Source organism: Podarcis vaucheri, assembly GCF_965113315.1.
Source record: "Podarcis vaucheri genome assembly, chromosome: 8".
Lineage (NCBI taxonomy): Eukaryota > Metazoa > Chordata > Lepidosauria > Squamata > Lacertidae > Podarcis > Podarcis vaucheri.
This window is the reverse complement of record NC_138766.1, coordinates 92,129,495-92,156,627: the sequence shown is the minus strand read 5'-3', so window position 1 is coordinate 92,156,627 and position 27,133 is coordinate 92,129,495. Positions and strand designations below refer to the sequence as shown.

Below are 27,133 nucleotides of genomic sequence, written 5' to 3'. Positions count from 1 at the left end.
CGGTTCCTCCCCGCGCGGTGAGCGCGAATGAATCCCACGCCGCCATTCAGAACGCGGCCATTCATCTTTCGCCTCCGCTCTCCTGATTGGCCGCCGCTGGATTCCAAGCGGGGCGTGGGAGGGCCGGCGCGGCTGCGGGTTGGCTGGGCCGGCTCTGACGTCACCCTCAGAGGCGTTCATAAGAATGGATTTGGTAGCGCTTTTGCCGGGAAACTTTCGAAATGCGCGTTTGGGGGAATCCGGAGACGCTGGCGAGGCAGGTGGTGAGATGATTGGTCGAGGGGTTTTGTTTTGTTTTGTTTCGTTTTTTATTGACTTAAGAAAATTATACAGAAAGCAAAACGAAGAAGCCTAAATTAACATTGCCTTCTACAGATAAGAAATAATAATTATTGTCCCTGTCTATCTTCTCTTTTGAGATCCTTCCAAGGTGCTTAAAGGATACTTGCAAAACTATACTGAAAAATCAGAACTCCTATTAGAATAAACAAGTTCCGTTTTAAAAATACTGGAATGCTAAATAAGATGGATAACAAGGTGTAATAGAAAAAGAAGCATGAAATTGGGTTAAAGGCGTGTGAAAGAAAGTAATGGAAGTGGAAAGAAATTGCAATTGAGTAGATTGGAAGTCTAACACAAAGGTGGGGTGAGGGGTGGTGGATGGTGATGGGAAAAGGAATTATCTTTGGGATTGAGTGTAGGTATGTTTGAACATTTTTAAGGGTTGTATGAAATGTATGTTTGTATATTTGCAATATGTGTGTATTAATGCTGAATTATTTTAACAATAAAAACTTTTCAAAAATTAAAAAAATAATAATTACCATAATGAAAATGCTAAAAATACATTTACTTCCCCTTTTGAACTTCTATTCTGGTTACAATATATTAGTATTCTATAATAATCTTTTATATCCTTTGCTGTCCCATATATTATTTTATTTCCCAAATTCAACCTAACCCTCCCCTCCTCCCCACTGCTTCCCTTCACCTGTGTGAGATCTTCCCATCATAATCTTTTTTTCCTAGTTGCTTTAACAAAATAGAATAACTTGAAAACTGTTAGATTATAATTCTTTTGTCCTTACACGCTTAACAATTGCCTATTAAGAGTTCTGCTTTAACACCATATTTCTTCATGTATTCCCCTATGCATTCCCATTCTGTATAGAATTTTTGATTGGAGCAGCCCAGGGGTATTTTATTTTATTTTTACTTTATTGCATTCATATTCCTCCTCCTTCCTCCAAGGATTTCAAGGGGGCATGCATGCTTCTCCCCCTTCTCCTTTTACTAATCACAACAGCCCTGTGAGGTTGGGTAGGCCAGCGAAGCCCCAAGACACACCCAGTGAGCTTCAGGATGGCCGAGGGGGGATTTGAACCCTGGTCTCTCAGGTCCTAGTCTGACAGGCTAACCACTATGCCACACTGCTGCTGCCTAGAGGGGTGTAACACCTTTCTGGGAGTGGTCAACATTCTTCTGTCTCCCAAATTACATGGGATTTTTAGCGTTTCGGTGTCCAGCTTTAGCTTATTGCTTCTATTTTACTTTTTTTCCTTATTTTTTTTATTAACAATTTCAACATAATATATCAAAACATAGCATATTCATTATTTTCCCACTTTTCCCCCACCCCATCAAACCCACCCTCCCCCCGCTGAGACTTCCCTCCGTTCCTCTCTGTTTTCTCAACCCATGTCGCTCTCTGCATATTATAAAATTATTTCCGTCCTTATATTATCTATTTACCATGTTACCAATCACTAAATTTGTATATGTTTATTCAAAACCTGCCAAGGAGTCCAATTTGTATTTTGTTGTCTTTTTAAATACTTTGTAAAAAGTTCCCATTCTTCTTTGAAGTCACGGTTGTCCTTATCTCGCAGTTTGTATGTCAATTTAGCCAATTCCTCATAGTTAATCCATTTCTCTTGCCACTGTTCTTTTGTCGGGGTTTCTTCGTTCTTCCATCCTTGTGCTATCAAGACTCTTGCCGCTGTTGTAGCATACATGATAAAATAGCTCATTGCTTCTAGAGCTGCTACTGGCTCCCCGGAAATATCCAGATGCCACGCCTTAAAATCATAAGGCGCCACGAGGGTCGTCTAGTCCAGCGTGCTTCAATGCAGCAATCTTGACATGGTTTTTGAAGGTGGTAGACACCCCAAACCCTCTGCAGTTTACCTGGTATGGGTCTTTTAAAAATAAAATAAAATCATAATCTCATTTTCTAAAGAATTTCCTGGTTGATGGACAGGAAACTGCCTTATGGGACTATTGGTCAGTCTACCTCTGTATCGTCCACAGTGGTTGGCAGCAGTTCCCCAGGGATTTCAGGCAGGGTATTTGTGTGTGTGGATTTCCAGTCCTCCTTGGACATGCCAGGGATTAAACCTAGGACCTTTCCCACCTATTTCTGCTCAAATAGTGTTGACCTGAAAATTTCCAGGATGCCTTGTTGTTTAGTCGCTTAGTCGTGTCCGACTCTTCGTGACCCCCTGGACCAGAGCACACCAGGCCCTCCTGTCTTCCACTGCCTCCCGCACTTTGGTCAAACTCATGCTGGTAGCTTTGAGAACACTGTCCCACCATCTCGTCCTCTGTCGTCCCCTTCTCCTTGTGCCCTCCATCTTTCCCAACATCAGGGTCTTTTCCAGGGAGTCTTCTCTTCTCATGAGGTAGCCAAAGTCTTGGAGCCGCAGCTTCAGGATCTGTCCTTCCAGTGAGCACTCAGGGCTGATTTCCTTCAGAATGGAGAGGTTTGACCTTCTTGCAGTCCATGGGACTCTCAAGAGTCTCCTCCAGCACCAGAATTCAAAAGCATCCATTCTTCGGAGACCAGCATTCTTTATGGCCCAGCTCTCACTTGCATACATCACTACTGGGAAAACCATAGCTTTAACTATACGAACCTTTGTCAACAAGGTGATGTCTCTGCTTTTTAAGATGCTGTCTAGGTTTGTCATTGCTTTTCTCCCAAGAAGCAGGCGTATTTTAATTTCCTGACTGCTGTCACCATCTGCAGTGATCATGGAGCCCAAGAAAGTAAAATTTCTCACTGCGTCCGTTTCCCCCCCGTCTTGCCATCTCATTTTTGACCACATCCAGCTTACCAAGGTTCATGGTTCTTCCAGGATGCCTTACTGCGTGTAATAACATGTCTGGCTATGCCCCTATCAGGAAGAGCATGCAGCCTGGTCTCTGTTTCTGGAGCAAAGGTGAAACGTTTCGTTCTTATTCCTATAAAAATGTCTTTAACTGCTTACCTAAAGAAAGAAAGCAGTGAAAGCTCCAGGCATGCTTGCTCATGCTGTTGGGCAGTGCTTTTTTCCCTTAAAAAAAATGTTTAGGTGTACCCTTCTTTTCCAACTCATATTGAAATACTGCCCCTCAATGAGGCCAAACCTAGAATCACAAAATATTTAGGGGTGTGCGTACCCCCAGGAAAAAAAGCACTGATGTTAGGTATGTTGGATAGCAAAATGAAACCTCCACGTTCTTGGGCAGTCTATCTTGGAATGCCAGGTGCTGCAACAGGAGGGAATGGGGGAAGCTATTGCTTTCATGCTCTGTGAAATAGACTCAGAGTTGCAAAGTGATTTCATGCTCTACAGAGAAAAATATCTTGTCTTGTTTCTTACTCTGTATTGTCTACACTGAGTCCAAAGTTTGAAAAGAGTTTCTTCCACTTCTCCTCTCCTGGGAGATGCTGGGGCGTGAACCAAGGACCGCCTGAATGCAGGGCAGTTGCTCTGTGGTGGCCAAACTTGGCCCTCCAGCTGTTTTGGGACTACAATTCCCATCATTCCTAACCACTGGTCTTGTTAGCTAGGGATGATGGGAGTTTTAGTCCCAAAACAGCTGGAGGGCCAAGTTTGGCCACCACTGCAGTCTATGCTGAACTATAGTAAAGGTAAAGGGACCCCTGACCATTAGGTCCAGTTGTGGCCGACTCTGGGGTTGCGGCGCTCATCTCGCTTTATTGGCCAAGGGAGCCGGCGTACAGCTTCCGGGTCATGTGGCCAGCATGACTAAGCCGCTTCTGGCGAACCAGAGCAGCGCACGGAAACAACATTTACCTTCCTGCCGGAGCGGTACCTATTTATCTATTTGCACTTTGATGTGCTTTCGAACTGCTAGGTTGGCAGGAGCAGGGAGCTCACCCCGTTGCGGGGATTCGAACCGCCGATCTTCTGATTGGCAAGTCCTAGGCTCTGTGGTTTAGACCAGTGTTTCCCAACCTTTTTTGGGCAAAGGCACACTTGTTTCATGAAAAAAATCTCGAGGCACACCACCATTAGAAAATGTTTAAAAAATTAACTCTGTGCCTATATTGACTATATATAAAGTAATTCTCTTTAATAGGAATCAAATAAACACAAATAAAGTATTTTATAATTACTTTATTATGAAATAGTAAGTAAACAGAAATATGAAAAATTATAAAATACTTTATTCAGTGTGCAACCTGGGCCTTTTTCCCTCCCCCTTGCCTTCCTTCTGTGCCAACCACCAAAAAACCAAGAATCGCGGGACCGCCGGCAGAGGGTGGGAGGGCGAGCGGAGGCAGCTGCGAGCCCCGTTCCTCCCCATCCGCCCCATTCCGTGCAAGGAGCGCGAACAGGTGTGAGAAGGGGGTCAAACCTGCGGGCCGGCGCCAGGGAACCTCCAAGCTTTGGGGGTGGGGGGGAGGAGGCAGCAAAGCGAGGCAGGAAGGAGAGCGCGGCTTGGCTGGGTGAGCTTTGGCAGGGGCAGGGAATGAGAGCCGCGAGGCGGGCGCTGCGGACGGAGGCGCTGCCCGCCGAGCTTGCAGGCAGCCAGGCAGGCAGACGGTGAGAGCCCCGCGCTGGGCAGCCTCTCCTCGCCGCCGCCGCCCCGCCTCTCGCCGCCCGAGTCGCCCGCCTCCCTCCGGGGACGGCGCCCCAATCGAAAATTTGACTTTTTTAAAAAAAAAATCTTTCGATTTTTTAAATTTTTCCCACGGCACACCAGGCAACATCTCGCGGCACACTAGTGTGCCGCGGAACAGTGGTTGAAAAACACTGGTTTAGACCACAGTGCCATCCGATGCTGAACCCTTCCCTATATTGGGGGATGGATAGAGCCTGTGATCAACCACTGTGGGAAAATCACATGCTGGATCTGACGAGCCTCAAAGTCTCATCCTGAAGGGCTACTTCTATGGTTTTTTCCCAAGGGCTGCCTTTGCAGGAATATACCCCAAACAATTGGCTATCTTGGTCTATTGTGGAGCCAGATAGAATAATCTTTGGAAAACAATAGCTTTCAACAGGGCAGCAGTGCTATTGAAGTGCTATTAATTACCTTTATGGGACACACACACCCCTTTCTCCTAAGGCTCGTTGAGCAACAGGGAATGTGAATTTTCCCCTTTCCCCTTAATTTTGGACAAAGGACCCAGCTGGAGAAAATGTCTCCCTCTTCACTTTCCCCCTAAAGTTTTGCCGTTAGCAGCAGACGTTTATGGTCTGGTTCCCCACCATCACCACCCAATGTCTGCATATTTTTCTAGGTGGCATCCTGGCTGCAGACCAGATGGTTTCTTTGACTTATTAGTAATTTGCTGCAAAAGACTCTCTAAGCCACTTACAAAAAATTAACAGCCGAAGGCACAGCATAAAAGGAAAGAGAATACATTGCAACGTGAAACCATTAACAGGGTGTGTCATTTTAGGGGGCGAAACTTACTTTTTGCAAATTTATTCAGTGGGGGGGGGGGCTTAAAATTTGTTTTTGGGTATGAGAAATTCAAATCTATTATTTTTGTGATGCGACATTTGCTTGCTACATCTAGGTTTGATGAAGAAGCACATAAACTGCTTTCGGAAAACAAAAGCATTTTGATTTTGCCTTCTGAAAATGTCACGCAATGCTAAATAATAATAATATACAAGATAACTGCAAGTACTTGGCAATCATTTTTTATTTCTATGCGTTTTTTTACATACATTTTACTTGCCAAGCAAAACTAAATTATATTGGTTTTAAAAAAACCAAACACCTTTTGAATTCCCCAGTCATGTTACAACTTCTTAAAGGAAAGGTAAAAGGACACCTGGCCATTAGGTCCAGTCACGGACGACTCTGGGGTTGCGGCGCTCATCTCGCTTTATTGGCCGAGGGAGCCGGCATACAGCTTCCGGGTCATGTGGCCAGCATGACTAAGCCGCTTCTGGCGAACCAGAGCAGCGCACGGAAACACCGTTTACCTTCCCGCCAGAGTGGTACCTATTTATCTACTTGCACTCTGATGTGCTTTTGAACTGCTAGGTTGGCAGGAGCAGGGACCGAGCAACAGGAGCTCACCCCATCGCGGGGATTCGAACCACCGACCTTCTGATCGGCAAGCCCTAGGCTCTGCGGTTACAACTTCTTAGCACCCCTCCTTTTTGGTAATTTGAAAGCTGGAAAATTCAACACGCCCAGCTCAGTCGGTAAAAGCATGAGACTCTTTTTTTTTTTATAATCATATTTATTAAAATTTAACAGAATAGAAAAGATAAAAAAGATAAAGAAAAGAAAGAAAAAGAGAGACTAGCTTAGACCCTTCTTTTCATAACCTTCTTTCTGGGACTTCCTCCTTCCCCTCCCGACTGTATTCCCCTTTCCCTAAGTTGGTTCCACAAGTTCTCATCCCCAAATTTAAGCCTAATATATATTACTCATAAACCAATTTAAATTTACACAATCTTAACATCACTCCTCGTCTTATAATAAAACAAAATTTTCCCCCAAGATCAGCTCTCATTCCTTCCACGAGTTCCCCCTTTCTAAAAAAGGAAAAAACGAAAACATATAAGATCAAAGTTATAAAGAATATAAGATAGAATATATAGAAAAGTTCAAAAAATTGGTTACAAAGCCTTTGGATTCTAGGGTTCCCCCTCCCTTCCCCGGTTTTGATTCCCCATGTCCATTTGTCTGTATGTTGTCGGCCTGGAGATCTTAAGTCCACAGCCAAATTTTTCTCAGTCCATCTTGCCGGTTTCTTCAGATTTGGTTGTTTTAATAATATTTAACTTCATAAATCCAGTCTAATAGAGGCCTTTAATTTTCCTTAATCTTTTGTTGCTCCTCCCGTTGTTCTTTCCGTGTCGTATTTAGTCATTTACTCTTTTGCTTCTTGTTTTCTCCGGTTTCTGTCTTGTTCAGCTGTCAAAACATTCTTGTTTCAAAACTTAGTGTCTCTACAGAGGTTTGTTATTCAGGGACAAGGACTTACGTCCAGTTCCTTTCTTGCTTCAATAGAAGATTCTATTGTATTATGGTCACCTCTGTAGACAAAATAATATTTCAGTTCTGCAGCTTTCCCAAGAGATAAGACCTATGCACATCCCAGAGTAGTTTTCCACATACGACACTTGTAATGTCCCGAAACCCCTCTAGGGGGATTGCAATAACTTTGTATCCTCTAATCCAAAAGTCAATTTGTTGTTTCTTTTTCCCCGACAGTTTATATCCATATTTATATCAAATTGTAGCAAAATTAACCAGCAAAGAAAAACTTGTAGCAAAGTCCTCTTTATATTTTCCAGCTTTGACAGCTCCTTTGGCAGCTGTCAAATTCTCCATCTCTCTTCGCCAGGCTCTCCGAATCGCCCCGGTTCCCGGGGGGGGGGGTTGTCTTTTTCCTCTCACCCTCAACTCTTCTCCTCCAGCACAGTTCTTATAGTTCACATCGTGGAGTTAATAATTTTTGTCATCAATAAACTTCTGAATCGATCTTGGTTTCTCAGTCCTTGTTTTAGCATGTTTACAATCAGGGAGGGGACTGACTTCCTTTTTGGATCCCCTCCCGCTCGTGCCAAATCCGGAAAAAAATTTCTTTTTTCCTCCTTTTATGCCCGGTTACCCAATTACTCACGGGTTGTTGTTAATTGTCCAAATTTTCTTTGGAAGAAGCCAGCGCTCTCCGCCGGATGGCATGCGGCTGCGCCCGGCAGGGGAAGCGGAGGACTCAAAGCACCACGCCACTCCCCGGCGCCCGATCCGTAGCCTTTAAAAAGGCTCCTTCACAAGCCGGGAGGGCGATAACGGTGCCAGCCGAGTCACCATGTCCACGGGATCCGTTCCCGTGGTTTTTGAGGGTCCCCGCGTCGCCGGCGCGGTAGGACCCAACCCCTGCCGAGCCGACTCCCTCCGGAGCTCGGAGGGAGTCCGCCATTCGGCGATGGCGCTAACCCGGAAGTCCAAAAGCATGAGACTCTTAATGTCAGAGTTGTGTGGGTTTGAGTTCCACGTTGAACAAAAAGATTCCTCTATTTCAGGGGCGTTGTACTAGATGGGTTCCTTCCAGCTCTAAAACTCTGATTACAGTGACCCACATACAGACTTAGCAAAACTTTAGCATCAGGAAACGGCAACAAACCACGACATACGTAGAATCATAGAACTGCAGGATAATAAACTGTTTCTCTATAATGGCAGCAAGAGTACTATTGGCACAGAAATGGAAAGAAGAATTACTGACAAAAGAACAACGGCAGACGAAATTAATGGACTATGCAGAATTAGACAAAATGACAGGAAGGATTCGAAACCTGCGGGATCAGAGATTCTCAGAGGACTGGAGTAAATATGTGAACTATATCTGAAAAGCAATTGTAATCAACAGATTATGCTAGTAGGATTGCAAGAAGTTTTGTAAGGAGGACTATGTGAAATATTGCAGAGAAAAGTATGAAGAGAACTGTTAGTGAAGGACTATTAAAAGTAATAGTGAAATTAAGGAAATGCAGATTAAGTGATGATAATGGTAATAATAATATTGAAATAATAATAATAAAGTTTGAAAAATCTTCAGATACGGTTGATGGAAGTCCAAAACATTGAATAAGATGAGAAAATACATTGCATTTTTTTTTTTTTTGGAAATTTCATGTAGAAATTAATAAAAAAAAAATTTAAAAAAATCATAGAACGGCAGATCTGGAAGGGCCCCTTGGGTCATCTAGTCCAACCCTCTGCAATGCATATATCACTGTCCTTGTCTCCCTTGCAGGACACCCTCTGAAGATGCTGCTTCTTGATCGCTGGGCCTTCTGCCTCTCGCTTCTCCTGCTCCTGGTTGCGCCCTCCTCTGGGTTTTTCGGCTGGCTCACTCGAAGTGGAACCCCAGAAAAAGCCCCTGTGCCCCCCGCACCCCCTCCGGACCCAGCTCACCTGTCCCATGTGCCTTTTGAGATGACCACGGCAGATGAGAGGTTCTTAGCTGAGGCCCGGCGGCTGGATCTCTCGCCCCTGGACTCCTGCCACCATAAGGTCCGCCTGCAGTTTATAACCATCAGGGTGGTCTTCTCCCTGCAGTGTGGGCCATCTTGCATGCCGCCATGGAGGTTTGCCCCGGAGTTTTCCGCTCTGCATTCTACAACGGATCGTAGAATTGTAGAGTCGGAAGGGGACCCTGGCAATCATCTAGTCCAACCCCCGCAGTGCAGGAACACGCAGCTGCTCCAGGGGATCGAACCTGCGACCTTTGCATTATCGGCACCACGCTCCAATCAACTGAGCCATCCAGGCCCCAATACAATGGACACTCGGGTTGCGGACGTGATCTGTGCGGGATGCACGTTCGCAACCCGCGTCTGTGCATGTGCGGGTTGTGATTCGGTGCTTCTGCGCATGCACGACCGCAAAAACCTGGAAATAACCTGTTCCGGTACTTCTCGGTTTAGGCGGTCCACAACCCAAAAAAACGCAACCTGAAGCGTCTATAACTCGAGGTATGACTGTAATTATTATTATTATTATTATTTTAATAATAATATATACCCTGCCCATCTGGCTGGGATTCCCCAGCCACTCTGGGCAGCTTACAACACGTAAAAACCACTGGAAAAACATCAACCATTAAAAGCTTCCCTAAACAGAGATGCCTTCAGATGTCTTCTAGAAGTCAGTTGTTTATCTCCTTGACATCTGTTGGGAGGGAGTTCCACAGGGCAGGAGCCACCACCGACAAGGCCCTGCTTAGTTCCGTGTAACCTCACTTCTCACAGTGAAGGAACCGCCGGAAGGCCCTTGGAGCTGGACCTCAGTGTCCAGGCTGAACGTTGGGGGTGGCGACGCTCCTTCACGTACAATTCCAAAGAATTATTGAAGCTTCCTTTTTCTATAGCAGTGCTCACGAAGCATGTGTAGACCTAGAACAAAATAAGATTTTTGCGTTGCCTCTAAATGTCCATTGTGGAATAATAATAATAATAATAATAATAATAGTAATAATTTATTACTTATACCCAGCTTATCTGGCTGGGTTTCCCCAGCCACTCTATGCGGCTGCTTGGTCTCGGATTACAAATACCAACTTTATATTCCCTTTTGCACTAAAGTGCTGTAGCAAAACAGGAGATACCCCCCCCCCTTTCTGCCTGGTTATATCCCTTCTCTCTCTTACCTTCATTGCTAGGTGGTTGCACAGCTTCGGTCGTCTTGCACGGACCTGACAGAAGAGGAGCTGGCCAAGCTGGGTGTCTCCCTGTTCAACTGCCAGGCCAGCGTCGAAGGACGTGGGACTTACCTGTGCACTGCCGACATGGTACCTAATCCGGTTTGGGGACCTACCTAGAATCTTACTGTAATAAACGGAAATCTGCCCTTATTCCCTTATGGGGGACACAAGAGCCCTTATAGAGTCCTTTGCAGGGTCTCCATCGGTAGGAGAAAATAACAGAGGCCAACCAGAGAATATTGAGAAGCAAAGCAGCTAGTAAGCCTGATCTTTATTGATCTGTTGCAACAGGGTGCTCCCCTCACACGCAGGAGAAGGAGGAGGACCCAGAACCCAGGTGTGCCCGCCCTTATATAGACATTTTAAATTGCCCGTCCTGGAGTCCAAGACCACCCCCAGAAACATCATACATACATCACAGAAAGGGCAGTCTACAACAGAAATCTGAGTGCATTGTTTATCTCCTGTCTGGCAGGTTACCTGTTAATGGTCACTTGATTGGATTACCTGGGGAGCCTGGCCAGTCTTTTGTAGTGACAAATACTTAGTTCCTGAGCCAGGTCACAGGCTCACCCTATTCATGCGCAGATACACCCTTAAGACAGGATTTGTGAAGGAAAAGACAATGGGGAGGCTTTTCCATTTTCCTTTGACCTTGCAGAGAAAACATTTGGTCAGTTTGGGAGCCAAAATGGCTCCAGGGCTGCCCTCCTGTGCTGCCTCAGACATGTGGCCCATACATTTATGTACGTGTTTGCCTGGCACACCCATGAACATTTATATATAAGCCTTAATTTTTTTATTTCATTACGAAGCAGCACCTGCCTACAAAAACAGCTGCTGGAGGCATGGGCAGCAGCCATAGCTCCTTTCCCAGAGCTATGCTGGCTGCATTTCCTTGTTTTAATGACCTGGTTCAGACAGCAAGGGTGAGGCTGATGCCCTGTTACGTAAATAAAATTAAAATTAACCAATCTAAACAGAGTTGCATGAATCCTGGGGTCTCGGATGAGCTGTAGGGTTCCCGCAATGATTCATTCAATCGTGATCTGCCGCTCCCTTTCTGTTCTCCCAACAGACTCTAGCAGAATGCACCGCGGGGATGGATCCAGACACCTGGAACGCCTACCACATCGTGAGCAACCGAGCCCGGGCTGTCTGCTACGCCACCCGTCAGATGCAGTTCAAGCGCCGAGCGGAGCACACCGTCAACGCCTTGGTCTCCACGGCCGTCAGCCAGCTGGAAGCGATGAAAATGCTTAAGGCTTGTACTGCTTGGGATTTGATATATATAAAAATTAGGATCTTCCTTGGGGGGCTGGAGGACTATCTGTGGCTTAGGACCCTCGTATCTACAGGACTGCCTCTCCTGGTCTGCCCCACAGAGGACCTTAAGGTCCATGAATAACCATAGTTTAGAGGTCCCAGGCCCTAAGGAAGTCAGATTATCCTTCACCAGGGCCTTTTCAGTGATGGCTCCGACCTGGTGCAATGCTCTGTCCCATGAGACCAGGGCCCTTCAGGATTTAACCTCCTTCCGTTGGCCTGTAAGACAGAGCTATTCCGCCTGGCCTTTAATTTGAATTCCGCCTGATCTTTTATTTCCCTTCTCTTCCCTCCCCTTTTATGAAGATCACCCGCTCTGAGACCCCACAGCTCATTCTCCCCTGGTCTCCTCGCTGGCCCAAGTAGGACCAATTCAGTCAGCTAGGCCTGGGGATTATCTAATGCTTATTTCCCCTAAATTGATTTTTGAATTTTATTGTTATTCATGTTTTTATACTATATTTTATGCTGCTTTTACTATTAAGTGTTTTAACCCTGGAGTGCTGCTGCCGGTCCGTGCAGACAATATTGAGACAGGTGGAGCAATTTATGGATTCTGTCGTTGGGCAGCTTTATCTATTCTTCCGTTCGGCTGCCCCGCTTCTTCTGACGCTCCTTATTCTCCGACTTCCCTCCCCTGCAGAGCGGGCAGGAGGAGCTGAAGGAGCTGACGTCGGAATCGCTGCAGAAAGTGGCCACCAGCCAGGAGGCGATCCTGGCCCAGCAGGAGAAGTTGCAAGGCAGCCAGGTGCAGATGGAGGAATCCATCCACGACAACCTGGACCAACTGGTTCGGGAGAAGGCTCTCATTGCCAGTGGGCAGCAGCAGGTGGCAGAACTGATTGAGGGCATCACAAAGAGGATGGGTAATAAGAATAAGAATAGTTTATTATTTATACCCCACCCATCTGGCTGGGTCTCCCCAGCCACTCTGGGTGGCTTCCAACAGAATATTAAAATACAGTAATCTATTAAACATTAAAAGCTTCCCTAAAGAGGGCTGCCTTCAGATGTCTTCTAAATGTCAGATTATTTATTTCTTTGACATCTGATGGGAGGGTGTTCCACAGGGCGGGTGCCACTACCAAGAAGGCCCTCTGTCTGGTTCCCTGTAACCTCACTTCTTGCAGCAAGGGAACGGCCAGAAGGCCCTCTGTGGTGGATCTCAGTGTCCAGGCTGGATGATGGGGGTGGAGACGCTCCTTCAGGGATACTGGACCGAGGCCGTTTAGGGCTTTAAAGGTCAGCACCAACACTTTGAATTGTGCTCGAAAACGTCCTGGACCGGTGTTATATGGTCTTGGCAGCCACACCCAGTCACCAGTCTAGCTGCCGCATTGTGGATTAATTGCAGAAGGATGTCAATGAAATAGTGTTGCCATATTTCAAGAAGTAAAAAATCTTGACACAAAAGTTGTTGAGCCTTTTCTGCCAATTTTTTGGAATTCCCTCCATGTGCTGGTTTAAATCCTGGACATTTCTGGATGTATGGCAACTCTATCCTGAAGGAAGACTAAACAGCCTAAGGCCAATGGAGGCTGGAAAGCAGGGCTGTGGGGAGAGGCAGACCTCTGCTTCTAAGTCTGTTTCATATTTTCTGAGATGCTGAGCCTGTGCTGGACAACATAAGACATTGCATGGATATTTTGGATGTATCATTTGATGTTTCTGTTTTACTTTGAAGAGTTCTGCCAGAAAAGATTTGAATAATATTTTTATGGGCCTGCACAACGATTTATTCCAAAAGGAGTCAGTTCTTAGGCTTCCAGTCACTTCAGACTCTGCAGTATTACTAACTGCAATATCAGGGGGCCCAATTTTTTTTGCAGAGCCTAGTGTCCTCAAAGGCTTGCTCCCGTCTTGGGGGGCGGGGGCAGGTTAGAGTGCCAAATCCTGCCTTGGGAGTTCATGTTTTGACCCTATAGAAAGGAGCTTTCTGGCTTTGGGGGGGGGGGGGTGTCAGTCTCCAGACCTTACTTACCCACCACTGAAATAAATGGGGCATGTTTGGCTTTCGGCAGTTCCCAACCTGTGGGTCCCCTGATGTTGTTGAACTACAACTCCCATCACCCCCTAGCTAGCAAGGTCAGAGCTCAGGGATGATGGGAGTTGTAGTCCAACAAAAGAAATTATTTCATCTCCTTCAATGCACATGTCTTGAGGCAATGCAAGAAATGCAATGAAAACGGCTGCAGAAAGGCTGAAAACACAGAAAATAAGAGCAACTAACTTTAAAAGCTGTACGCACAGCACAGACCCTGGGAAGACTTGGCAGAACAGAGATGTCTTCAATTTCTGCAGAGTTGGAAGAGACACAAAGGGTCATCTAGACCCCTGATGGGGTTTCTTGGAAGAGCAGATAGGGGACTCTGGTCATATCCCGACGTAAACTGCGGTTTGTTGGGTATCGCAGCAGAAATTCCAAAAAGCAAGGGCTGCCCGTGTTCCTCTCTGTTATGTACTGAAGTTCTCACCCTGGGCCAGCAGGGGGATACTGTAGATAGTTTTCACTCAGGTCCACATATGCAAATAAGGAATTGAAAGTGACTTTGTGATTGGATAGTTACAGAAAGTTGTTACTGTTGCTTTGTAGTTGAGCTCTATATAAGCAGGTTGGCTGAACCCTTCAGTTCAGTTCTGTTCTGGCCTGTGAATAAACAAGAGCTGTCTGAAGAATCGCTGTGTTGTCTGATATGTTCAACCTAACACTCTCCTTGCAGAAAACGTGAGCCGTCACCTAGATCAGCAGGACCTGGAGCTTCAAGAAGGTCACAGGGCCATACTTGAGGACTTGTCCCAGGTGCAGAGGCGAGCTCAAGAAGTGTACTCCAAGACAGGTTGGTGGTGGGAGGTGGCGTTCAAACCCTCCTCGCCTCTGCCCCTGCCCACGGAGCCAAGACTGTCTCTCCGCTTGCAATCTGAACGCGGACGTTTCTCTTCCCCCTCCGCCCTCCATCCCAGAGACCAACCTGGGCTTGTTCGCGGCCTACCAGAACCAGACGGCCTTGTATTACGAGGAGCTGATGCACAAGCTGCAGAAGATGAACCAGAGTCTGGGAGTGTTGCTGAATGCCATGGACCGGATGCAAGCGAGTGTGGAAGGGCAGCTGCAACACATCCGGAGGTTCATCAGCTGGGCAGGTAAGACGATTTTGGGAGGGCAGAGGCAGGAGGCTGAATGGAGCAAAGTCGATTCAACGCCTTCCGATTGTGCAAGGAAACTCCCCTCCCTTTTCTCCGCCCTAAATCTGATCTCGGCAGAACCCCAAAGAAGATTTGGGGCTTGCAGGGGAAAAGGGGTCAGGTTCTCATTTTGATTTCCGTTTCATCACTTCCCTGGCAGCCTCAGATCTCCACATGCACGTCCAGGGTTGTAAAGACTGCGGAGAGAATAATTGGGTGCCCTCTTCCCACCTTGGATCAAATCTATGCTTCCAGGTGTCATAAGAAGGCTGCAGAGATAGGGCAGGATAGTGCGCACCCCGGAAATGATCTCTTTCAGCTTCTGCCTTCTGGAAGAAGGTACAGGGTTCTAAAGACTAGGACTAGCCGCCTGAGAAACAGTTTCTACCCAAATGCAATTTTATTTTTAAACACAGTGTAAGGTAGTCTCTAGGGATAGGGGTGGCGCTGTGGGTTAAACCACAGAGCCTAGAACTTGCTGATCAGAAGGTCGGCGGTTTGATTCCCCGTGACCAGGTGAGCTCCCATTGCTTGGTCCCTGCTCCTCCCAACCTAGCAGTTCAAAAGCACGTCAAAGTGCAAGTAGATAAATAGGTACCGCTCCGGCGGGAAGGTAAACTGCGTTTCCATGGGCTGCTCTGGTTTGCCAGAAGCGGCTTAGTCATGCTGGCCACATGACCCGGAAGCTGTACGCCGGCTCCCTCGGCCAATAAAGCGAGATGAGCGCCGCAACCCCAGAGTCGGCAGCGACTGGACCTAACGGTCAGGGGTCCCTTTACCTTTAAGGTAGTCTCTATGGGAGTATATTGTATTTAATTATGGGGTATCAGAGTTTTTAGGGGGCTAACCAGGCTGGGACAGCTGGTATAGCAGGCTTGTTGGTTTTTGAATGTCTGATGTAGATTTTTTCAATTTTGTTGTTCTGTATGGGACTATGACAATAAAGACTATTGTATCAGTAAGGTAAAGGAACCCCTGACCATTAGGTCCAGTCGTGGCTGACCTATTTATCTACTTGCACTTTGACATGCTTTCGAACTGCTAGGTTGGCAGGAGCTGGGACCGAGCAACGGGAGCTCACCCCGTCGTGGGGATTCGAACCGCCGACCTTCTGATTGGCAAGCCCTAGGCTCTATGGTTTAACCCACAGCGCCATTGCAAAATGCAAAGCTTTAAACAATGCAGAATCACAACAGCTTAGCAAATAAGCAATATACGGGAATTAGAGCTTTTTGTGCCCACCTCTGTTTCGCAGGGTTCAGCCTTAGCTCCATCTATACCTGTGTCCTACACGGCAGCTATTTCCTCCTGGCAGCCCTCATCATGACCTTCCTGCAGATTCCTGGGCTCCCGCGTGCTATCCTGCTAGTTCTTGTCGTGGCCAACGCCCTGTCTGAGCTGAACCAGGCCGTCTCCTTGGGCTTCAAGTCGCTCACCTGCCTCCTAATCTTGACTGTCGCAGGCAAGCATGAAGTCTATGCAACCCAGCATATTGGTGTTTAGCATGTTGTCTTTTCTTTCTTTTAAAAGTTTTACATTATTGTCAATTCTTCTTATTAATGTTATTATTTCACTCACACACCGCTTGATTATTAAAAACAAACCTTAGAGCAGTTGATTTTATTGTTTTATCTTTTTTTCTAAACAGCTTGGAGGTGATTCTTCACAATTAAGGTCTGCATAAATTTTATGAAATAAAAAAATAAGATTTGCAGAAGGACAAAAAATGTACTAGGAGGGAAAAGTGGAGGGGGGGGACAGAAACAGTCTAGTGAGTGGCCAGGGGATTCCAGGAGTTCCAGGTCCAACACATACTACTACTACTACTACTACTACTACTACTACTACTACTATACTATTATTTTAAATATACCCTGCCCATTTGGCTGGGTTGCCCCAGCCCCTCTGTTGTGGCTTCCAACACACACAATAATAATAATAATGTTGATGTTGTTGTTGTTTAGTCGTTTAGTCATGTCCGACTCTTCGTGACCCCCTGGACCAGAGCACACCAGGCCCTCCTGTCTTCCACTGCCTCCCGCAGTTTGGTCAGACTCATGCTGGTAGCTTCGAGAACACTGTCCAACCATCTCATCCTCCGTCGTCCCCTTCTCCTTGTGCCCTCCATCTCTCCCAACCTCAGGGTCTTTTCCAGGGAGTCTTCTCTTCCCCTGAGGTGGCCAAAGTCTTGGAGCCTCGCCTTCAGGATCTGGCCTTCCAGTGAGCACTCAGGGCTGATTTCCTTCAGAATGGAGTGGTTGGATCTTCTTGCAGTCCAGGGGACTCTCAAGAGTCTCCTCCAGCACCAGAATTCAAAAGCATCCATTCTTCAGCGATCTGCCTTCTTTATGGTCCAGCTCTCACTTCCACACATCACTACTGGGAAAACCAGAGCTTTAACTATACGGACCTTTGTCGGCAAGGTGATGTCTCTGCTTTTTAAGATGCTGTCTAGGTTTGTCATTGCTTTTCTCCCAAGAAGCAGGCGTCTTTTAATTTCGTGGCTGCTGTCATCATCTGCAGTGATCATGGAGCCCAAGAAAGTAAAATCTCTCACTTATTATTATTATATTATATTATTATTATTATTATTATTATAAACATCAAACATTAATAGCAACAATCAGATTCTATATAAAAAGTCACAATAACTTTAAACAACTTATACCAAATAAAGCGAGATGCAATAATGAATTAGAATCCAACAGTAAACACTAAAATTAAACATCAGCAAGTACTAATTAGACAGTTTACACTTCTCAATTACAACAAAGAATTACTCATCTATAATTGGTGAAAACAAATCACAATACAAGAAGATTGATATATTCCACCTCTTAAGAGAAAATCAACCGATTTTCAGTTTTACCAGCACACCAAGTGAAGTGTATTTTTCGCTCTATAAGACGCACCAGGCCACAAGACGCACCTAGTTTTTGGAGGAGGAAAACAAGAAAAAAAATATTCTGAATCTCAGAAGCCAGAAGAGCAAGAGGGATCGCTGCGCAGCGAAAGCAGCAACCCCTCTTGCTGTTCTGGCTTCTGGGATAGCTGCGCAGCCTGCATTCGCTCCGTAAGACACACACACATTTCCCCTTACTTTTTAGGAGGGAAAAAGTGAGTCTTATGGAGCAAAAAATATGGTAGTTCATCTTCTTTTTATCTGGCGCTGAGCCCACAGAGTAGATGAGCTGGAAACCTTGAAGTATGGCAAGTGATATTGATGTGCGCTTTCTCTGCCCTTTAGGCAATGAGCTCCTAGGCACCATCTGCCTCTGTGCCATGAAAGGAAGGAGATGGAAGCCCACCTTGCTGCATCTGAGGCAGGGGGCAGAAGTGGGCACCCAGGAAGCACAGGTGGAAGGCTCCAGCCGCTGCCGGCTCACCTCCACGCCCGACAGGTAGGAAGGCGTGGCCACGAATAGGCGACGCTGCTGCGTATTGAAAGGTTGTGAAGGGGGAAGGAATGGGTTTCTGTGCAGTCAGTCTGAAACGGGACCCAAAATCCACATTTTTCCTCCAAGGGAGCATTTCTAAAATGCATTAACTTGAGCTTTTGAGTCAATGTATAAACAGAAAGCCAGGTGTATAAACAAGTGCTCAAAGCCCTCTCCTTTATCAGTCCGTGATGGCAATGGGTGACCTTGCCAGTTCCATGGAGCAGGGAGTCTGGGTCTTATCTTACATCCTGACCACAAAAGATGCACAGACCTTGTCAAGTCTGACAAGAGACCCGGGAACGGTGCCAGGAGTGTTCTTAGAGTTGGTGACCTCCTGCCCCAAGATAAGAGTATAGGAACAGGAACAACCTTTTATGGTCAAGAGTACCGGAACAGGAATATCTGTTAATGGTCATGGATGTCAACTTGCATCTATGAGCTACATGGTTGGATTCCTGGGGAAGGGGGGAGAGGGTGCCTGGAGGATATATATACTGCATAAAATTTCTCGTTTCTTTGGACTTGCTGTGGACTGACCACACAAGTGCCTTCTGCTATCCGGAGAGCAGAATAAACTCTTTCTCTGAATCAACCTTGGTGTCATTTGACTTCCTTCCTCCCTCCTGGGAGCAACGCAGACCACAGCAGTCGGTAAAGTCTAATAAGGCTACAGTTGGATTAAGCAGAGCTTGGGTGGCCACCTGCCATGGATGCTTCAGCTGAGATTCTTGTGTTGCAGGGGGTTGAGATGGATGACCCCAAGGGGTCCCTCCCAGCTCTAAGATTCCATGAAACTCTGGAATATGCAGGTTCTCTGGCGAAAGAGGGCTGGGGCTCAGTGATGGAACAGCTGAAGGCCTTTAGAAGGCTCAGTCTCCATCGTCTCCAAGTAGGGCTGGGCAGTAAAGGTAAAGAGACCCCTGACCATTAGGTCCAGTCGTGGCCGACTCTGGGGTTGCGGCGCTCATCTCGCTTTATTGGCCAAGGGAGCCGGTGTACAGCTTCCGGGTCATGTGGCCAGCAGGACTAAGCCGCTTCTGGCGACCCAGAGCAGCGCACGGAAACGCCGTTTACCTTCCTGCCTTCCTTACCTATTTATCTACTTGCACTTTGACCGACTTTCAAACTGCTAGGTTGGCAGGAGCAGGGACCGAGCAACGGGAGCTCACCCCGTCATGGGGATTCGAACTGCCAACCTTCTGATCAGCAAGCCCTAGGCTCAGTGGTTTAACCCACAGCGCCACCCACGTCCCACAGGGCTGGGCAGTACCCCTGCCTGAAACTGTGGAGAGATACTACTGAGCTAGATGCACCAATGGCCAGACTCAAGATAAAGCAGCGAGAAAATGATTGATTGGCCTCTCCTCTCCTCTCTGCAGCGAAGGTGAGGTTGGTCTCCTGAAAAGGGAACTGGAGAAGCTGGGAGACTTGAGCTATGCGACAGGTGAGCCGTCCTCAGGTGTGCATGGCTTTAGGGAGCCAAGAACAAAGGCTTGAGGGTTGGGGGTGATGACTTGCATTCACTGTCCAGAAAGCAGCTCTTCTGCCAACTGCGTGGATCAGGAAACATGTTAGAGAAGAGAATCTGGTTTGTAGCAAATCTTTCTCTTTTTTTGCTTACAGCAAAGACTGTAGGTGTTGCAGAATATATCCTGTTGTCATCTGAATGTGCTTTTAATATTCTGTTGGGAGCCTCCCAGAGTGACTGGGATGTAAATAATAAAATTGTTGTTGTTGTTGTTGTTATCATCATTATTATTTATTTTATCCTGTGACATGAATTCTATATAATGACTTCTCTAGCCCCAACCTCTGAGGAGTTTTTTTTCCTGGCTAAGCAGGTATTTAAACTCTTCCCCATCTCTTCAATGTGTCACATTGGGCATCATGTGCTCCAGTTGTATATAAAGCCCTTGGCAACTTAGGAAATCCCTGATTATTGATATCTTTTTGGTGCCTGCTAAAAGCATTTTTGTTTAGACATGCCCACCCAGGTATTTAAAAAGTTGATGTGAGTTTTAATCCGTTTTTGTTCTATTGTTGTTGTTTTGGAAGGTCTTATGTTATTGCCATTCATTTTTCTTACCGATAATTTTATTTTTCTGCAAACTGCTTTGAGGAGTTTGACAATCAAGCGGTGTATAAATCTTACGAAATGACTTAAAATAACTTAAGGAAATGGGTTTCCATTCTGGATTCTGAAGCTTTAAACTCGCAGCACAAAAACGCGTGCTTTCCCTTCCACCTCCATGAAGACTAGAGGCTTCACGCTTTAACCTTTGAAGCAGTACTCAGCTGTGTTAGATAGATAGATAATTTATTACGGTCGGAGACCAGCTTATAAAACACACTTGGGGGCACAATCGCAGAAGGAAAACAAACAATTAAAACAATGTACAACGATAAATTTGAAATTTATAAATGCGATAAGCGTATAGACACTTAAAACTTTGTGTGTTATGTTTGCTAGCTTTTGCTGGGAAGCGGGGTTTGGTTCCCCCCCCCCTTCTGAACAGAGAATACACTGGTCCTTGGAATTCTGTTGTAAATGGCAAAGGTATGTCTCCACCATTAGCCCCATCCTATGCCCCATATTTGCAATCTTTGTGTCGCAGGTGACTCTCACCTGGCGAGTGACTCTCCAATGAAGGGCGAGAGCATCTTTCTGGAGGAAGGCACAGTGCATCCTGCAACGGGCTGGAAGCCCCAGCGAAGCTATTCCCCTCACCCTATGAGCCTTCGGCGCCAGAGTCTGACCCGCTCCAGCAGGCATGAGGTATTTGGGGAAACTGCTTAGCTGTCTTGTGCTGAACGTGGGGAGGGAAGAAGTCTGCCTTGGGTGTGTAGTGTTTGGAGATGTTTCCGGTTCGAAAAACTCACCAACCCTTGAACTTCTGTGGAGTTCCACTTCAAACCCTACTCTGTCCCATTGTTTTGGGGGACACGAGCAGCTGAGGGAAACAATCACAATCTCTTGTGGCAGCGAGTTCCACAGTCCAAGTTGGTGCTACAGTAATAATAATAATAATAATAATAATAATAATAATAATAATAATAATAATAATTTATTATTTATACTCTGCTCATCTGGCTGGGTTTCCCCTGCCACCCTGGGCAGCTTCCAACAAAGAATTAAAATACAGTGGTCTGTTAAACATTAAAAGCTTCCCTAAACAGGGCTGCCTTCAGATGTCTTCTAAAAGTTTGGTAGTTATATTTCTCTTTGACATCTGGTGAGAGGGCGTTCCACAGGACGAGTGCCACCACCGAGAAGGCCCTCTTCCTGGTTCCCGGTAACTTGGCTTCTCGCAGCGAGGGAACAGCCAGAAGGCGCTTGGCGCTGGACCTCAGTGTCCAGGCAGAATAAGCACTCCATTTTGTCAGTTACATAATAATAATAATAATTTATTATTTATACCCCGCCCATCTGACTGGGTCTCCCCAGCCACTTTGGGCAGCTTCCAACCAAATATCAAAAACAATACAGCGTCAGACATTAAAAGCTTCCCTAACAGCGCCGCCTTCAGGTGTCTTTTAAAAGTAAAATAGTTGTTTATTGCCTTGACATCTGGTGGGAGGGCGTTCCACAGGGCAGGCGCCACCACCGAGAAGGCCTTCTGCCTGGTTCCCTGTAACCTTGCTTCTCGCAGCGAGGGAACCGCCAGAAGGCCCTCGGCGCTGGACCTCAGTGTCTGGGCTGGATGGTGTGGGTGGAGATGCTTCTTCAGGTATACTGGACCGAGGCCGTTGTGAATCTTCCATCGTTAAGTAAACTTCAGTTGCTGTCGTCGTCATTCATTCTATTTATGTTTTATCCAAAGATCCCAGGAAGGTGTACAACATTAAGAACTTATTTTAGGTAAAGGTAAAGGGACCCCTGACCATTAGGTCCAGTTGTGGCAAACTCTGGGGTTGCGGCACTCATCTCGCTTTACTGACCGAGGGCGTACAGCTTCCGGGTCATGTGGCCAACATGACTAAGCCGCTTCCGGCGAACCAGAGCAGCACACAGAAATGCCGTTTACCTTCCTGCCAGATTCCTGTACCTATTTATCTACTTGCACTTTGACGTGCTTTTGAACTGCTAGGCGGGCAGGAGCAGGGACCGAGCAACGGGAGCTCACCCCGTCGCGGGGATTCAAACCGCCGACCTTCTGATCGGCAAGTCCTAGGCTCTGTGGTTTAACCCACAGCGCCACCCGCGCCCCACAGAACTTATTTCACCCAGCATCATAATAAAAAACCACAATACAGGGCATAATAAGAAAGTATTCAGAACAACACCCACACACATTTAACAGGCCATAGATCATTGAATAGCGAAAGGCCTGGGTAAAGAGAAATACTTTTTCCTGACACCTAAAGACATGTAACGATGGTGACAGGCAAGTCTCTCTGGGGAGAGCGTCCCACAGATGGGGAGCCAGCACAGAAAAGGCCTGTTGTGAGAGAGGTAGAAAAGCCAGGGGACACCTGGCTTGAGAGCAGTACATGTGAAAAGGATCTAGGAGTCTTGGTTGCCCACAAACTTGACATGAGCCAACAGTGTGACGCGGCAGCTAAAAAAGCCAATGCAATTCTGGGCTGCATCAATAGGAGTATAGCATCTAGATCAAGGGAAGTAATAGTGCCACTGTATTCTGCTCTGGTCAGACCTCACCTGGAGTACTGTGTCCAGTTCTGGGCACCACAGTTCAAGAAGGACACTGACAAAGTGGAACGTGTCCAGAGGAGGGCAACCAAAATGGTCAAAGGCCTGGAAACGATGCCTTATGAGGAACGGTTAAGGGAGCTGGGCATGTTTAGCCTGGAGAAGAGGAGGTTAAGGGGTGATATGATAGCCATGTTCAAATATATAAAAGGATGTCACATAGAGGAGGGAGAAAGGTTGTTTTCTGCTGCTCCAGAGAAGCGGACACGGAGCAATGGATCCAAACTACAAGAAAGAAGATTCCACCTAAACATTAGGAAGAACTTCCTGACAGTAAGAGCTGTTTGACAGTGGAATTTGCTGCCAAGGAGTGTGGTGGAGTCTCCTACTTTGGAGGTCTTTAAGCAGAGGCTTGACAACCATATGTCAGGAGTGCTCTGATGGTGTTTCCTGCTTGGCAGGGGGTTGGACTCGATGGCCCTTGTGGTCTCTTCCAACTCTATCATTCTATGATTCTATGACTTTTTCCTGACACCTAAAGACATGTAACGATGGTGACAGGCAAGCCTCTCTGGGGAGAGCGTCCCACAGATGGGGATCCAGCACAGAAAAGGCCTGTTGTGAGAGAGGTAGAAAAACCACGTCTTCAGTGATGGGGAAAGCCATTTCCTGTCTGTCTCTGTGCATGCGCATTAATATCTCACTTTTCCTCCAAGGTGTGCTGTGCATTGTTCCCCTGCTCCCCATTTTATGTCCCCAACAACCATGTGAGGTCGGTTAGGCTGAGAGTTGAGTGACTGGCCCCCAAGGTCACCCAAGTGAGCTTCGTGGCTGAGTGGAGGATTTGAACCCACATCTCCTACTCCCAACACTCTTAACTGGTTCTTCTGCCAGAGATTCTGGAGAGCTGTATGCAGTCAGAGAAACATCGCCAGGCTTAGTAATACAGTGGTACCTCGGGTTACATACGCTTCAGGTTACAGACTCTACTAACGCAGAAATAGTACCTCGGGTTAAGAACTTTGCTTCAGGATGAGAACAGAAATCGTGCGGAGGCAGTGTGAGGCCCCATTAGCTAAAGTGGTGCTTCAGGTTAAGAGCAGTTTCAGGTTAAGTACAGACCTCCGGAACGAATTAAGTTCTTAACCTGAGATACCACTGTATCGTCTGACATGGTGTAGCCTCCTATGTTCTCCTTTGCAATTTCCCACTCTCCCCAAACACTCTCATTAATTTGGCCCTAGCCTTGGGGTATTTGGGTCGCCTGGTCATATGAATAATAATAATAATAATAATAATAATAATAATTTATTAATATCCCGCCCTCCCCAGGCAAAGCCAGGTTCAGAGTAGATGATTCCCCAATGCAAATCTTCCATTTAAAAATAAATAAATCTGACCACAAAAGGGTTACGCACAAGTTAGGCGCTTCAGTGCCAGAAATCTGCACGTGCATGAGTTTGCTCTCTTCCTTGGCCATAAGGCACCCACCTTCCCAAAGTCTTTTCTCTTCCCGACAGGCCGCTTTGGAGAAATTCCCCCACCACCGCCTGGACTCAGCCTTCAACTTTCCCATCTCAAGGACCAGTTCCCCAAACGAGTCCATGGCCAGCGATGTGTAAGTAACAAAAGCTGACGTGCCCTTTTCTCAGTGGACCAATACGATTAACGAGATCTCTTTCGGGCGTGATGTCTAAATGGAGCCTCCACTCTCCGGGGCAGACTACCTCTGAGTATCGCACACTGCAGCATAGCATGAGAATGTGTGGACGTCCAACGAAGCTGAATGTTGGGAAGATTCAGGATGGATAAAGGGAAGCACTTCGCCACACAGATCAGAGTTAAACTGTGGAACTCCCTGCCACAGTAGGCGGCATATGGCCACCAACCTGGATGGCTTTAAAAGATTCAACCAATTCATGAAGGAGGAAAGGGCTATCGATGGTTCCTAGCCACTATGGCTCTGCCCTCCCTCCACGGTCAGAGGCAATAATAATAATAATAATAATAATAATAATAATAATAATAATAAATATATTATTTATGCTCCGCCCATCTGGCTGGGCTTCCCCAGCCACTCCGGGTGGCTTCCAACCAAATATTAAAATACAGTAATACATCAAACCTTAAAAGCTTCCCTAAACAGGGCTGCCTTCCGATGTCTTCTAAAAAGTCTGGTAGTTGTTGTTCTTTTTGGCATCTGGTGGGAGGGCATTCGACAGGGTGGGTGCCACTACCAAAAAGGCCCTCTGCCTGGTTCCCTGTAACTTGGCTTCTCCCAGTGAGGGAACCGCCAGAAGGCCCTCGGCACTGGATCTCAGTGTGCAGGTAGAACGATGGGGGTGGAGACGCTCCTTCAGGTATACTGGACCGAGGCCGTTTAGGGCTTTAAAGATTAGCACCTCACTTTGAATTGTGCTCGGAAATGTACTGGGAGCCAATGTGGGTCTTTCAAGACCGGTGTTATGTGGTCTTGGCGGCTGCTCCCAGTCACCAGTCTAGCTGCCACATTCTGGATTAATTGCAGTTTCTGGGTCACCTTCAAAGGTAGCCCCATGTAGAGCGCATTGCAGTAGTACAAGCGGGAGATAACCAGAACATGCACCACTCTGGCGAGACAGTCTGCGGGCAGGTAGGGTCTCAGCCTGCGTACCAGGTGGAGCTGATAAACAGCTGCCCTGGACACAGAATTGACCTGTGCCTTCATGGACAGCTGTGAGTCCAAAATGACTCCCAGGCTGCGCACCTCTGAATCTCAGCAATGCCTCTGAATCTCAGTTGCCGGAAACCACATTAATATCAGATGGTTTCTCTAACTGGCCTCATTATCACCCATCTTTCTCTCTGATATATATTCCTTCCAGGTCCAACTCCTCCCTGACTCCACGGCCACCCTGCCAAGGAGTCACCAGGACCGGACATCAGTGCAGGAAGAAGGCCGTCCCAGGCCACGTCTTCTGCCACGTCCATGCTTCTGGTCAGTCCTCCTACACCAGCCAATCAGGTGCCTGCTTTTAAGGTTCCCAACGGATGGATGCTGAGACTCGGCAGAGATGCTGTTTGTGGGCTCGCTGCTCGGGTACCACCCTTCCTGGTGCTCAATTTTTGACGAGAGAGGGCCGCCTTCTTAAAATTACACTTCTTTGCGCTTCTGAAGCTGAACAAACGACAATCTGATGTCCCTCTGGATCCGACTCAACTTGCCTAAGAGAAAACTGGCGTCTGAAGCCCTCCAAATTAAGAGCACAAACTCCTTCTGTTCTGACTTGTCGGCCTGTGTTGGGTTTAAGGAGCGTGGCTGGAAGGCAAAGCATTTTAAAGCCATAGCCACCACCAACTCTTTCCACAAAGGCAGATCTAATTGCGTGTGTTATCCATCTCTAGCTGCCTTTAGTTCCCACAATGGTCGTGCTGAACCCCTAAGAACAATTTTGTCTACTGCCTCGGTCGCAGGTGCTTTTTCAAGGACTTTGAGTGAAAAGGTGTCGCAAACAATCCATGTTTCTGCACCAATTTATTTTATGTGAAAGTTGCCAGGTTTACGTTTAATAAATGTTTTGACTGATAGCTGCTGTTTTTTTCTTCCCTTCTGTACCAATACAGTGGACACTCGGGTTGCGAACGTGATCCGTGCGGGAGGCACGTTCGCAACCCGCAGGGTCGTGTCTGCGCATGCGCGATTTAGAGCTTCTGCGCATGTGCGAGTGCCGAAACCCGGAAGTAACCTGTTCCGGTACTTATGGGTTCGGCGTGGTGCACAACCTGAAAAGTCTGTAACCTGAGGTATGACTGTACCTGTCTAGCCAAAGTGGGCATCCTTTCACGGCTAGGTGGGAATTCTGCAAAACCTGCCATTGGCGAGGCTGGTGCCACAGACATAGGAATGAGAACGGACCACAAGACTGGGGAGAAGAACCAGTTAAAGGAGAAACTAACGGCTGTCTGCTACAGTGAAAAATCCCAGGAAGCGTAGTCCAGGTAGCTGAGATTTGTTAGGAGCTATAACTCTCGGAGTTCCCTGGGGAAGAGGAATTAAGTGTGAAACTACTCTGGGGAATC

General features: G+C 46.8%; 1 protein-coding gene across 1 annotated transcript; it reads left to right on the top strand.

Annotated features, from left to right (window-relative positions):
- Positions 1–194: 194 nt before the first annotated feature.
- Positions 195–26,641, top strand: LOC309539817 (protein brambleberry-like). Its single transcript, XM_082236147.1, has 13 exons — positions 195–260; positions 9,026–9,285; positions 10,433–10,561; positions 11,553–11,738; positions 12,444–12,666; positions 14,521–14,637; positions 14,762–14,941; positions 16,239–16,445; positions 18,231–18,384; positions 19,803–19,867; positions 21,039–21,199; positions 24,595–24,692; positions 25,939–26,641. The coding sequence occupies exons 2-13, from the start codon at positions 9,040–9,042 to the stop codon at positions 26,090–26,092; spliced, it is 1,920 nt and encodes a 639-aa protein (XP_082092273.1). The 5' UTR covers positions 195–260; positions 9,026–9,039; the 3' UTR covers positions 26,093–26,641.
- Positions 26,642–27,133: the final 492 nt, after the last annotated feature.